This window comes from Panthera uncia, chromosome A2, assembly GCF_023721935.1.
Source record: "Panthera uncia isolate 11264 chromosome A2, Puncia_PCG_1.0, whole genome shotgun sequence".
NCBI classification, from domain to species: Eukaryota; Metazoa; Chordata; class Mammalia; order Carnivora; family Felidae; genus Panthera; species Panthera uncia.
In genome coordinates, this window is record NC_064816.1 from 116580795 (window position 1) to 116595783 (window position 14989).

The 14989-nt window shown below is 50.5% G+C and overlaps 1 protein-coding gene across 2 annotated transcripts in view; it reads right to left on the bottom strand.

The window, feature by feature from the left end:
* Window positions 1–14989, bottom strand: part of SCRN1 (secernin 1) — a 62637-nt gene continuing 47648 nt past the window's right edge. For both annotated transcript variants that reach the window (XM_049641645.1, XM_049641644.1), the window contains 2 exons: window positions 6571–6751; window positions 1–4223 (listed from right to left, as the gene is read on the bottom strand). In XM_049641645.1, the coding sequence (XP_049497602.1) occupies window positions 4065–4223; window positions 6571–6751 (340 nt within the window). In that variant the 3' untranslated portion in view covers window positions 1–4064. The remainder of the gene's footprint in view (window positions 4224–6570; window positions 6752–14989) is intronic.

Consider the following 14989-nt stretch of genomic DNA (forward strand, 5'->3'; position numbering starts at 1 on the left):
ACGGTATACCATGTTGGAAACACTGAGCTGACTGGGTTTGATGACGAGTCCGGTCAGAAAAACACATCCCCCTTCATACATTTTTCTCTTTTGTGACCGATGCCCACGTTTATTCATGAAACACAAGGACATTAATTTCAGTATTTTTTTTTTATTGTATGCTTGATGTATTTAGAGACAATTCCAAGGGCAAGCACTGGATAGGGAAGTTATCTGGTTTGTTGATATTTGTACAAAAGGCTGTTAAGACTACACGGTCGGTTCCCACTGCAGGAAACAGAAAGATTTTCTTTGTTAGTATTCCCTGCCAATAGCATTTTCCAGCTCACACATGGAACTTCTCACAGCACGATTGCAAACACATACGTAATGCATTCCCATGAGAAATCTGCAGGTGACATCTCGGAATGTTGGGAGTCGGTCAGATACGGCACGTTTGGCACAAACCGTAGGAGGAGAGCTGGGGCTTGGGACCGTGCAGAATGAAACGCCACAGCCACAGGGAGGCACAGGGTGGTCCTGGGACAGCAGATGCATGTGACCTGCCACCCCACCCCCTCCGTACGGGAACGGCCAGCCAGGGGGGCTCCCTCCCTCCCTCCTTCCTCCGTGTGCTTCCTTCCTAAACCTGCGAGCTCAGCTGAAGACCTCCCCGACAAATGACTTGACTGTTCTTTAGTCAAGGATGCAGTGAGTGGTTTCATTGCAGACACATTGGTCCCACCCGGCTTCCCTGCTGGGGCCGGCCAGAGCTGTGTGACACCTGTACCAGTGCGGGATGACATAAGTTAGGGAGCAAAGTAGTTTGCCTGGTTGGCAATTCTTTTTTTTATACCTAGCAATTCACCCAATAGTGAAGGAACTTCACTGCTAGTATCTACTAGGCACACACCTGCTCTGTTAGCTTGTAAGGAAGACCGTCTAATAAGAACACTGTGTCTTATGTTATTGGGCACTAAAGAATCACCAGAATTTCAAGTATATGCTTATTCTACTGAAAGTTCCAAACCACCTCCAAGAAGGAAGAGTACTACCTCTGCTTCGCTAATTTACTTTTACTGGAGCCTCTGCTCCCTTAGAGGATGAGGGCTGTCTTCATCTACGGCAATGCCATCTACTAGACAAGACTAAGCGGCTTATGGTTGGTTACGGGGCATGGGATTGGGGGAGAAATTCCATCCTTTACAGCCATGTCTTCTTGCTGCACAAAGCACGCACACCTCCCCCGTCCAAGTCTTAAGGGACACACAAATGGTTCTTTCAGGAAGCTATTTACACACTGACCTTTAACCATTGTTTTCTTAGTTCCTCTTGAATATTCATTTTCTCCATATTGCCTTTAGAAAAGCAATCCCTGGTCAAGAATTCATCCATGTAATGATAAGCATTTTTCAAAAGCGGGGTCTGTTTGGAGAATTTAAAAAGACACATACCTTCCCCCAACAGCCTGTTCAAAATCCAAGAACGAATTTCAAGCAGTGGACGTAAGTAGAAAGAAGTCACTAGAAGGGGGTCCAGCCACATCAACAGATTCTCTACTCTCTTCTCGTCTTTCTCCACACCGCCCAAATGCGCAAAGAATTCACCCACGCTATTATTGGGGGTTTGACTGTACATAGACCCCCCTCTGTGCCTGACAGAAGTGTCCCAGCCTCCGTTGAACTTCTTGCCCGGCCTAGCCATGGAGGGCTGCCATGGCCCATGGTGGCCCAAGACTGGGGCACCACAATTGTGATGCACACCATTAGCCCAGACAATTCTCATTTAGGGTTGGCCCTTCTTTGAGATGCTGGACAAAGGTCAGTGTCCCCTAAGAGAAGTAGCCATTGTATTTCCCACTTCATGGTGGTTAGGAAATCACATAGACTGGCTGGCCCACAATATTGTTTGGCCCATAATAATGAAAGCAGACCCCCGTGTAATTTATTCTCACCAGACTTCTTTTGGTAAACCCCAAATCACCTTGGGTATCTCAGGCACGTCAGGTCCGATGAGATGTTTCTATAATAGGTAGAGGTGAAACCACCTGGTGAAATCTTGGGGTGGCTTAACACATCCCCTTGTTTTAAATAACCACCTAGCAGGTGGACTTGGGCGGGGTGAGGCACCGAAAATGTCACCTCCAAACCTCCCCCTCCCCCAACTTAGCACCTGTAGACAGATGCTCTGAGAATGGCTGCTCCATCTACCAGAAGACCCTGAGTTTGTCACCCGTGAAAGCCCTGACTGGGTCACGGCAGCTACGAGCCGCCACGAATGGCCGTGTTGACCCTGTCAGCTCTCAAACGTCCCTCCCATCTCCCACCGCTTGTCGTCTGTGATTTTACGTACAGAACTCACAAAACTGCCGGACCAAAAGCTCGTGGTGCCTTTATACCTACACCCTTGGAGGGGAGCTGGTAGAGAAACCAGCTGTGTCCCGATAAAACCCGTGACCCTCCGTGTCCGCATCTGTGTGTGAGACCCACGTCCCCTCCGGCCCTTATTGCCTGTCGTGCACCGCTGTCGGTGCAGAGTCCCGAACCCAAGGTCACTTCGAAGATTACTGACACTCCCAGTATTTCCACTTGCAAATTCCTACCAGTGACGGAGCACGACGGGGCCCCAGCGGCGGGGGTGAGGCTGGAATAGTGGGGCTGCCCTTCTTCCAGGAGCTGCTGACCCGCATATACGTCCCTTCGTCATCTCTGCCCCCTGTCCATCTCCGGAGTGGGTGAGAGTTTCGCTAGCTGGAGGGGAGCCCCCCTACCCTTGCCCCCGCGGCTGCCTTCGCCGTGAGGGCAGCTACCAGGTCACGGGGCACGAGGAACAAAGAAAGGGAGGGCCAGGGAGAGCCAGGTGCATCGTACACAGCCTTGTGGGATATAACAAGCCGGGCAGGAAGGCTGGGGGTTGGATCGCTACCCTGCGGCGACCTGCTTCTGCCTCCATCTGCCACCTCCTTGCCCTCTGTCTCCCCGATGCCCGGCCCATCTGGTTTTCCTCACATGCTCTTCTGTGCTCTGGTGGTAAGTCAAATACTTCGTGTGAACGCGACACTGGAAACAAATCAGTTTAATTAAAGTCTCCGCTGAGATAATGTAGTCACTGCTCAGATTCCAGCTACTTTAGCTAGCATCTGAATAGCCAACGGTCTCTCCTTTTCTCTCCCTCATTAGCTGGAGAGATACGCAGCTTTGTTGGGGGGGGGGGGGGGGGAGAACCATGCCACAGGGCCATTTAATTAATCCCGGAGTAGATGGCCATAACCAGGCCCGAAATCGTTTCTACGCAAGGCCAAGGGGTGGGCGTGCTGCTGTACAGCGAGAGCCTCGGGCCTTTGGGGAGAGCCACGTGGGGATGTGGGGAGGCCACGCGCATGGCTGCCTCGGAATCTCCAACACGGGCAGTTCTAGCTAACTCCGCTAACCAGCTCTCCCGTGCTCAGGAGCCGTCTGTGGGTCCGCTGAGCACAAGCGCAGCAGACAGAGGACAGGCCCCTTAGAACCACGAGAATCAGGATGAGCTGCGACTAGAGAGGAGCCCCCTTTGTTCCTTCCCATTGGTTGTGTCCTTCAGCAGACACATCTGCAGACGTTCTGCACGACGGGCTTGCACTCGTGTAAAGGGGAGGCCGGGAAGCTTCCTGCTCAAGTTCACACACAAAAGCCCCGGGCCTTTTGATAACCTGAAAGGAACCATTACTGAAAGAAAGACTAAGACTTCAATAGATTTTGCTTTTCTTGCACACCCAGCACTGTGGAGCCCCCGTGAAGGCCTGACAAATGCTCGTCCTCCGTGAGAAGGCTAGTGTGTCCACGGTCACTGAAATACAACGATAGCAGCTGAACATCCACAAGTAGTCACACAATCGAAAGACAGGCAAATGGATACACGTTACACTGCAAAGGGGGAGCTACGTTGTAGAAGAAGGGGACGTTGCTGGGATTGAGGGCAGAACACAAGAGTGTGACTTTCACACGTCTGAACTTTCTCGTTTTACTCAAACAGGAGAGTGGTTTGTTTTGCTGGTAATTTAGTAAGGTGGGAACGTTTAAATAAGAAGGGGAGAGGGAATGCTTACTTCACTTAAAGAACTTAATCTCAGTGTCAACACAGTCATAGAAAAGATCCCCCACTTCAGTGGGGTCCAGAGGGTCAGAGCTGGTCAGAATTTCTTCCATGGCTTCCAGGCCTTGCTTCTCTAGTTCCAGCATGGTCTTCCTCAGCTTGCGACCTTGCTCCTGAGGAAGGGCGGGAACAGCGAGAGTCACTACGATGGACAAGAAAGCCTCTCAGGGGCCTACCCACCCCATTCGATCTGTTTCCCCAGGGCTGCCGCAGGGATCATTCTAGAATGCCAGTGCGGTTATGGTACTGCTCTGCTTGGCATACCTACCTCCTCACTGCCTTTAGGATAAAATCCAGACTCTTGAGTGATATTCAGGAAAGGCCTTTTGTAACCTGAGTACGAGGCTCTTGCTTGCCTCACCTCCCGCCAGGCCCCCCAGAGTCTCCCTTTCTCTTTAGCCAAACTGAATTAATTGCATTCTTCCAACCCATGATACTCCACCTTGCCCTTCCTCGGCACTTGGTCAACAGGCACCCATCTCCGGGCCTCTTTGAACCTTTCCTCTGGGCTCCCTGTCCATGCCTTTACTTCTGCCGTGGTTGTTCTCTTTCTGTCCTGTAAGGGTCTGTCTATTTGCCCGTGTCCCCCATTAGACCATGATCTCCCGGGAGTGAGAACTGGGCTCATCACCAGGCTTCAACGCCTGGGACACAAGAGGCATCCCCAGTAAATGTTTGCTGAATGGACAAACGATCAGTGAATAAACACGTGCCGTGTCCATCGCCCGACATACTTTCTTCTGAGCTGCTGAGATTGCTTCTTCCACTCGCTTAGAGTGTGGGACAGTGAAAAGCTTCCATTTGCCCAGTTAGTCCCAGAATGGAGAAGCCGCCGTCAGCAGCCGTCCCCCACTTCCTAACACGGCCTTGACGCAAAGCAACGGTCATGTCTCAATGTCAGAGCCCACCCACCCTCGTCCGTCTCATCTCCGTGGCATTTTGTGCAGAAGGGCTCAAACACACGCCCCTCTCTCCCTCCGCCTTCTAGTTGCCAGAGAGCCCCAAAACGACGCACCGAGTGGCATTTTCACTCCGGGCTTACTGTCATCCACCTGGAAGACAGGCACTGCTGGGAACCGCAATAGACAGCCCCGGACAAAAGTCAGTGCGGTGGAGCGGAAGCACTCACGGTTCCACGGAAACATCCGGCAGGGAAGACGGAGGTGAAAACACCAGGTGACTCTGACATGTCAAAATGGACATTTCTGTGGCACGGAAGTGCAAAGCCTTTGGACGGTGAGACTGCCCTTCTCTGAGATGCTTTCTGAAATCCCTTGGGTTTACTGCTGATGGCGCCCTTCTTTCTATGCTTTTTATATAGTCCACCATGCCAAGCACAAGAAAAAAAGCTCACCCGGTCCACGCAAATGCAAACGCCAATTTCCCTACAAGGTGTCCCTTTCTTCAGGACAAACTAGACTCGTTGCAAGTTGGCAAATACATGCTTGGGAAGCAGATGGGCGTCTAACTGCCACGTTCCTTCCCCTTCCCTTCAGCAAAACGGAGTCTTGGATTTTATACGCAACCCATCACTAGTGGCTGCTGTGGGCATATACTGGGTGTAGGTCTCGTTTGAATTGATGTCTTGTAACTTTATTTGCCAAAGCTTTGCGGGGAGGGGTGGGTGAGCTGCACCTTGGAAAATAACTTTTTTTAAAAACTAGGAACCTGGGGCGTCTGGGTGGCTCAGTCAGTTGAGCGTCTGACTCTTGATTTTGGCTCATGATCCCAGGGTCGTGGGATCAAGTCCTGTGGAGGGCTCCAAGCTGAGTGTGGAGCCTGCTTGAGGTTCTCTCTCTCTTTCTCCCTCTCCCCTGCTCGTGTACACACTCTCTCAGATAAAAATTGAATTCAATTTAAAAAACTAGGACTTTGAGAATCTTTTTTGAAAAACTCTTTTAAAATTATAGTAACATATGCATAACACAACGTTTGCCATTGCAGCCATTTTTAGGTGTACAAGGTCAGTGGCATAAGGACATTCACACTACTGTGCACCGTCCCCGTCCCCCCCCCAGTCTGTCTACAGAACTTTTTTGAAGGATTACTTTTTTTTTTTAAACAACACATGATTGTGTCTTTAAGGTATTGCCATCTCGTACCAACGTTTTACCCCCAAAAGTACACAAAGAATTTTAGACAGCAGGAAAGCAATTACCCCCACCAGAACTGCACACATCTATTATTCCCAGGGAACATCCCCAGGGAAACAGTAAATGAAAGAGGGATATTCCCAGCCCACTGAGTGCTAGGACAACATTAGACGTGGAGGCTTCATTTCGTTAGGTTTCAGGGGACTGGCCAGAAAAGTGAATAGCAGCCTTCTAGGAAGGCCTCAGGTCCCCGGGTTTCTGGAAGGAGGCGTACAGGCAAGGAGGGAAACGATGTGCGGGATTAACGCCTTCTTGCCTCCTCGAGCGCAGACCGCACCCCCCTCCGCCAGCCCACCCCTAGGCTCACCTGGTCACTTTCGATGACAGCGCGTGCCCACTGGTGGGCCTTGTAGAGCTCGTGCCGGCGATCTGGCTTCTCCTGGAACCGAGGCTCCTTTTTGGCAGGGTCGTCGTCCCCAAAACAGGGAGATTGTGCTTTGGGGACAAGTTTCACATCATCCACAAAGATGAAGGGCTTGAATATGGACCTGGAGGGAAAGGAGAGGTGCTTTAGCCCAACTGAGCTTGAGGCGTGAGGACATGAGAGGCAGTCCTTTCATTAGGCCATCGCTTCCTGAGCCAGCTCCTGGCGGCTGGCGGGTGGGGGCCGAGACAGACACAACTGCGTATTTTAGTAAATATTTTAGTAAAGCTGTCATTTGCCAGCTGCAAGTTCTTCTATGAGCAGCAAGGAGACATCAAAACAGACTTGCTTTGTTCCTGGAAGAACATTTGGGAGGCCCCTTTCGGCTGTACAAAGTAAGGCGAACGGACGCGTGGCGTTTGGAGAAAAGGGTGCAACGGGCCATCCATCTAGGCTGAAAGGAGTCTGCCTTTCTCTACCCTGGGGCAGCACCTGCAATAACAATAGGAGAGAGAGGGCTACAAACACGCCCCCAGGTGTACGGGTCGGATCCGGGTTATTTTCTCTCCTCTACGCCGGTGCCCTGGCCACCATGCTTCGAGTGGGTTAGCAGTGAGCTGAGATATTGACTCCTTCAGCCCTGAGGTGGCGGGGCTCGAGGCGGCCAGGGAAGCCCTGCCAGTGTGCCACACAAACACGTTCAGGTGTGCCACAGTCTGAAAAGAACTGGGAACCGGGGACCCTGGCTCCCCGAATTGTGTCCTTGGACCCGGGGCTTCGGCATCACCCTCAGGCCCCGCCCCCATCCTGCTGAATCAGGATGTGCGTGTCAACAAGGTCCCCAGGGGATTGGCGATAGACCAAGTCTGAGGAGCAGGGCTACAGGGACAACAGGACGGGCTCTTCCCCCATCTGAAGCACCCCCCCCCAACCGCCCCACGCCCGCTATCTGGAGGTAGAATGTTCTGTGAAACTTCTCGTAAGCCAAAATGGTACAGAGCAAAGAAGCAGTTACCATTTCATAAGAGCGAGAAGCCTCTTGGGATTTCTTTCGGTTAGTGAAAACAGGTACTGTACTAACACACGTCTTTCGTAAAAGGGACGTGGCAGAAAAAGAACTTGCGGATAGCGGGGGAGATCTGTCATGAGAAGTAACCTCTTAGGTTAGTTCCCTGAGGAGGTCACGGGAAAGAGGGCTCAAGAGAGTCAAGACACAGAACTCACTCTGCAAGACCGGGCTCAGGCTAAGTTGATTTGATTATTACAAGCAGCGAGACCTTCATACTCCAAGCTGGGGAAGTGGGGTGGGCCTGGTTAAGGATGGGCACCAGGTACCCTGTTCATGGACCCTCCCTCCCCAGGACATGGGGGGGCTGCCTTTCATAGAGGGACCACGAAGTGCCACCTCCTACAGCCTCTTGAACATCCACGGGTCGTTGGCCCTTCTACTGAATGCTCAATACAATGCTGCATTATCCAATTAGTCATTCAGTTGATTCTGCAAAAGGGCTGCAGGGTGAGGGGTCCCAGGAAAAGGGTAACAGACGGGGAAGGGTGGGGAAGTGGGAGGAAAATGGGGGGGAGCAAAGAGTCCGGCACAGACATGGCTTCTGGGGCCTTCTGGTCTCTTACAACACAGCGGCCTCACAGGAGGCAAGCATCCCATCCTTCAGGACCCGATAGCACAAGGGGTTCCTGAAAAGTCGGCGCCCATCGTGCCGCCTGCCAGCAGACGTTAATCTGCAGCCTCCTGGCCCGGCGCAGAGACCCTTCTGTGGGACCCTGGCTCTGAGGCTCCTGCTGTGCAGCCCCAAGCCCACACAGTTCACGTCTTCTGGGCCGCAGGGTCTGTGCTGTGGCCAGAAAGGGTCAGAGTCGTGACCTCCACAGGCTTACGCTGGGCAATGAGGTGGCCAGGCTCAGTCACTGGGAGGGCGTTACTTTACATCTCAGGACCATTCTGACACGGTGGCCCCGTGGGCGAGAGCCACGGTTCTGGGGGGCCAGGAGGGGCACAGTCTGGTATCACTCGTCGGGCTGAGCACGGATCCCAGATCTGCCTGACTCATGACAGCAGCGGCGGGGCACTGGGCTGGGCCTCAGAATGAGGGTACGCGACTCCTCTCTACTCTGACCAGCTGTGGGGGCACTCGTGCTCCCTGTCTCTGATTGGGACTAAAATGATCTCGAAGTTCCCTTCCAGCTTCCAAACCTATAAATTTCTATTTGTATGTCATGCAGTTCATGAACTTGTGACTCTGACTTCAAGACGTTCATGCTGGGGCACTTGGGTGGCTCAGTCGGTTGAGCATCTGACTTTGGCTCAGGTCACGATCTTACGGTTCGTGAGTTCGAGCCCCGCATTGGGCTCGTTGCTGTCAACACAGAGCCTGCTTCAGATCCCTTGTCCACTTCTCTCTCTCTCTCTGCCCCTCCCCTGCGCTCTCTCTCTGTCTCTCTCTCTCGGATCCTCTGTCCACCTCTCTCCCTCTCTGGCCCTCCCCTGCGCGCTCTCTCTCTCTCTCTCAAAAATAAACATTAAAAACAAGAAGTTCATGCTAAGCACAGTCATGGTCTTTTGCATCCAATACATAGGATAACAGTGTAGTAAAAATCAGAACATTCCAGTTGATGGAACTGCCAACCCACTCCACCTCAATAAAGGTGCCCAGTGGCTTTTCTAAAGCAAGAAAGTACCGTATGTTTACTAGTTATCCCATCTATCAGTTTTCTTTCTCAAAATAAATAACAAATACGATGGGATTCCCATAATACTCTAATGCAGCCAAAGCTCTCCAAGGATTTTTCCCCCAAAGTCTGTAAGGAAGTCAGCACCCTCAACTGCTATAAACATGAAGCACAGATTTGTCGAGTGGTTAAAGGGAGAGTTTTTGAGACTGAATAAATAAAAAACTACTGCTGATAACAAATTGCAATAACACTAATAATTATTTAAACCTGAATGTGGGAATTATAATTCGGGGTTTATTTGTGCCTATGTATCCAAAAAAAGCAGAATGTGCGTAACTCAGTGGTTCCCAAACCTTCTGATTTCTTGCCAAGCCTTATAAAAAAATCACACAAACGATACAAATAGGTGAGGAGAGTTTCTGACATTTTCCCACACTTGAAGTTCAGATCAAGGGGGGTGCCTGGGTGGCTCAGGCGGTTAAGCGTCCAACTTCGTTTCAGGTCATGTTTTACAGTTCGTGAGTTTGAGCCCTGCATTGGGCTCTGTACTGGTGGTTCGGCGCTTGCTTGAGATGCTCTCTCTCTCCGTCTCTCTCTCTCTTCCCCTTCTCCACTTACTCTCTCTCTCTCTCTCTCAAAAATAAACTTTTTTTTTTAAAGCCCAGATGGTAGCTTCTTTTTTTTTTTTTTTTAATTTTTTTTTTCAACATTTTTTTTATTTATTTTTGGGACAGAGAGCGACAGAGCATGAACGGGGGAGGGGCAGAGAGAGAGGGAGACACAGAATCGGAAACAGGCTCCAGGCTCCGAGCCATCAGCCCAGAGCCTGACGCGGGGCTCGAACTCACGGACCGCGAGATCGTGACCTGGTTGAAGTCGGACGCTTAACCGACTGCGCCACCCAGGCGCCCCCAGATGGTAGCTTCTTAAATGCCACTTCATCAAATGTATGCTAAGTAACGACCCGGACATTAAATGACTTGACCAAGGTCACATATCCAGCCAGCGGCAAAGCTGAAACTGTCATCTGAGTCACAAGGCACACCCCTCCCAGGCCACTGGGACAGGGCAGGGCACACTTTGTCACACTTGTGGAACCCTCCCAGAGTGTCCCAGGGATGGCCCTGACGTGAGGCACACCTGAGAGGGCTCCAGAAAGCTGGTTCAAAGAAGCCACCTAACCCGGAATTCACCCCAGGTCACCCGGCCCCTGCATTGCGTGCCGTGACACGAACACAGGATAATAGGCCCAAAAGGGGAAAGTGCTTCCAGCGGCAAAGAGTCTCCCATCAGCTGGTTAGTGAGGAGGTTTAAGGCCGGCTGAGCGACTCTACAGGGACAATCCACCGTCAGGAGGGACAATTAAACGAAGGAAGCCATGAGCGACATAAAGGAAACCGTATGACCACGACCCTCAGCTCTCCCTGAGACAAATCTAAGGCACGGTCTGATGACAGGGACCAGAGCGTGCTCTCCCACGCTCTGTCTCAGAAGTCTGCAGAATCTTAGCCTTCGAGCCCAGAGACCTGCTCCCTGGGAGGCGTCCTGGCCTCATCTGTCCCTTTTGTCTTCCAGAATCTTGTGACGCACGCGCCGAGCCAGTGTAAAAAATGTTTCCCTGTCACTTGTTTTCTCATTTGGCAAGAGAGCATAATTACCGTGGAAACCCCTGACGTTTTATAGCGTGTCATAACTTTCAAAGTGCTTGCATTCAGTTCTCCTAGTACCCCTATTTTTCTATTCGCTCACTTTTCTATTCTATCCATACAACACGCAAATACGTGTTGAGTAATGATTGAGTACCCGTCACCATTCTAGGTACTAGGGACACAGCAATGAACAAGGCAGGGAAAACATTTCCATCCCATTTTACAGATGAGAAGACTGAGGCTCACAGCAGCTAAGTGTTGGGTCCAAAGGCATATTCCTAGTAAGTGGCAGACGGAGAACTAAATTCAGGTCTTCTAAACTGAGGTCAGTTTTCCGCCCACGACCTCACACCATTATATTAACCTTCTGTTGGTTCTTCATACACACTGTGCAGAAAAATAAAACCCTTTTGGTGCTTTGGGATTTTATCATCAGTGGCCAGCCGGCACTTCTGACCTCAAATATGCCTCTATCCTTAGGAAGGTGCAGAAACTCCCCAAGCCACTCAGCCAGCCTTATCCCGTGCCCTGGAGTCCCCCAGATCCACTGAGGGGAGTCTGGCACAGAGCGGGGCAGCACAAGGCTCCTGTGTGGGTGAATCTGTTAAACGTTCAACCAAGCTCAAAATAACCCAAAATAACCAGTTTTTTCTCAATTGCAGGTGTCTCTTGAATGGGTCGCTCCAGCTTTACTGTCGGTCACTTTAATCACACGATCTCAACCGCATCTGGCTGAGGGCAGGACCTATCAGTGAAGGGCCTTTCTATTTTAAAGGGAAAGAGAACTCGTACATTTGGGGCATGGGATGAGCTCCGGGCTGGATCCAGATGCTCTGGAAGGTTGTGAGGTCAAAGGGCAGGAGAGAGGAGGAATCTGGTGCTGTACGCATTCAGAGTGAAATTGACGGGGGTGCTATTTCACACAGGGCCCTCACCTCTGGGTACGTCTCTGCTGGCTGTTCCCTGAACAGTACCAGGGATCGTATTTACCTACGCGGCCGCGTCTAAGGTTTGTTAAGTGTTATCTCCACCAACAGACAGGCCGCTCGTCACTACATTTGAATTAACCAGATGAGACAGTCTCAGTTGACTCAGCTTCGCCTCTCAAATTTAGCACACTGGGAGAAGAGAAGGAAACACACACACACACACACACACACACACACACACCAGGTCCCCTGCAACTCCCCAGCTATTTGCCGCTAGTTAAATTAGGCCCAACATCCCATTTTCCTAGAATTTCTTCCCTATTTTCTGTTTCCTGGGCCGAAGTCCACAGCCTCATACGATGAGAGAAATGGGTTGGGACACAGCCTTCTGATATTTAAAATGGAAAAATTTTTTAATTTTCTCCCCCTCTTGGTTTCTCCATCCTGTACCCCGAGTGGACTTTCTGTGGGCTTTCTCAGATGTGGGGGCCTCTTGGCGATGTGCCGGCTTGGCAACCGTATCTGAAAAAAATAAGCCCCGATCCATGGCGTCTGCCGGCTTCTGTGGTGTGAACATGCCCACTGTGACCCGTGTCACGTTACCAGTGTGACGTCACTGAACACAGGGTTGGGAAGAGACGCACCTGCTCGGCTCTCACGGGCTCCAGGACCCCGAATTTCACAGTCTCAGTGTGCTAAGGTACCTCTCTCCCCTTTCCCTCTCCAATTCTTCACATCAGTGAGGCTTTGGCAAGTGCCAGCTTCCACGAAGGAAACGGCTTCCAAAGGTCAGAACCAGAGCACTGAAGTCAGTCGCTGTCACCACGTGGATAACTGAGGCACCAGCTGACTCAACGGAATATTAATAGGACAGAATCTGCCTCCTCAATAAAATTAATTAAAGGTCTTTTGCATCTCCCTCTTTAGCTCTCAAACTCTGACTTTTGCACCTCCATCCAGCCCTCAAACTTGCACAGAACCTGGTCCATCCTGGAAGGGGCGGAGAAAGAGGAAAAGAGCGCGAGAACAAGTTATTTCCAGAGAAGGATCTGTAATGAGTCCACCGAGCAAGGGCAGAGACGTGTCGAAGCAGACAGAGCAACAGTCAGATGGTGTCCTTTGGTTCCGAACATTAATTGGGAGGGATAAAGAACACAGTCCCGCTCTTAAATCATAATCTTTCGCGAGCCCCCTGCTTTGAAATGATTTCCTGAAAACATCTCTCTACTGTTTCCAGCGTCAGCAGAAGCCAGCTAAAATTTCCCCCATTTACTACCTAAAAACCCAAGAGGAGGTAATTATGCTTCCTGCTGACAAAATAGAAAATGTTAAACATGCCCAATTACAGAGAAACACTGAAATGGTGAATAGGAGAAAAGACTCTGTGACAGTTCTAACAGTCACAGTAGGAAACGCAGCTCCCTTAGCCCTGAAAGATAAAAAATGAATGCCTTAATCTTCTTTAAGGTCTTTTCAATTAATTTAACCATGAATAATTTTCTTTTAAAATTACTTGAAATCTTCCAGATTAAATATAAGCAGGCTATTTCCCAGCCCATTTTTAGAATCGTACTGGGCCCTGTACTTCAGTCTAGGAAATGGCATTCCTTTCCGTTAGTGTTCTGGCCTCACACAGCCCCGTCTTCTAAGCACAGCTGGGGCCGGTGCCTGAGACATCAGGAGCAAGGCGGGTACTTCAGGCCTTCCTCAGCTCAACCCACTCCTTCAAAGGCTCCTGCCCACTAAAGAACACGGCAGGGCATTCTAGTCACTCTACAGAAGGGCTCTAAGTGCCCACGTGTACCCCTGTGGTGCGGCACAGAGCGCTCCCAAGAGGCAGCTGAGCCACCAGCGTTCGGGGCAAGCTAAGTCGGAGTCCATGAAGGGAGGTCCAGACAACAGGGAGAGGAAGGACGCGCCCCAGAGCTGGTGGACGGACAAGAGGGCGGGAGCAGGGCCATCCATGAGAGCAAGCATCCAGAGCTTCGAGATAAGGTTAAAAGGAAGCAGCCGGGGTCAACCAGGAGCGCACCCTGGGAGGCCAACTGGAATACCATGGAGAGGAGGTTCACCGTGGGAGGCCATGAGAGGGTGGCCAGGCTTGTTTACTGGAAGAGTGGGGGGTGGGGGCTGGCGGGGAGAGGAGAGATGGAAACATAATCTACAACAGGGTACCGTTTCATGGCTCTCTGCATGCGTCCATGCTGTCTCTCTACCCAAAAAGTCATTCCTGCTTTTCATTCCTAACAAACTCTTCCTCTTCCCACAATGCCCGGCGCGCAAGAGATCCTTCCTCAGTGAAGCGTGCTCCTTCATCATCTCCTCCAAGCCACCTGTTACCTTGCATACACTTCATCCCTAATACCCAATCAGCATGATATCTGGTACACAGTAGGTGCTTCATACATGCTTGTTGAATGAATAAATGAGTGGACGAAAAACTAGGAATAGCTTATACTGAATTTAATAGTCAGGTCCTGCTAGAAGGATCTACTGATATTGGCAGTAATTTACAAGTAAGTCCGACAGGTCAAGAGAGGTACTCGGCTTTTCCCCTGAGTCATCTAAGAAACCATCCCTAGCTAGACACCATCATTGTCTTCTATTCCTGAAACAGTAAGAGGAGAATAAATATGTTTAGCTGAAAAGGGAATGAAATTGAACAGCTGCAGATTTCCTGATAGCAGTCAAAGATCTGACACCGGATATACAAACAATGATGAGTGTTTTCAGCCAAGAGAACCCCTAAAAAATACCACTGAAACTATCAGAATAGGACATCTTCATGGTTTTCCAGGCTGAGGGTCAGTCTTAACCTGACACATTCGTAAGCCCACCTTAAAGATTCTGATACAACAGGTTTGGGTCAAGGCACCTGTATTTTTCAAAAACTCCCCCAAGTGCTTCTGATAATGAACTGAATTAGAAACCGCTGGAAAGCTGTGTCTAAGCCACTGATGCCATGACTTGCAGTGTATGTGACCGAACGTTACCAGGGAGTGGGGCTGCTGTCTGCCTGGCAAATCAGAGATAGTCTTAATAAAAGAAAAGTTAAGCCTACTGTCTATTTACTTGGATTATCTCATTTAATCC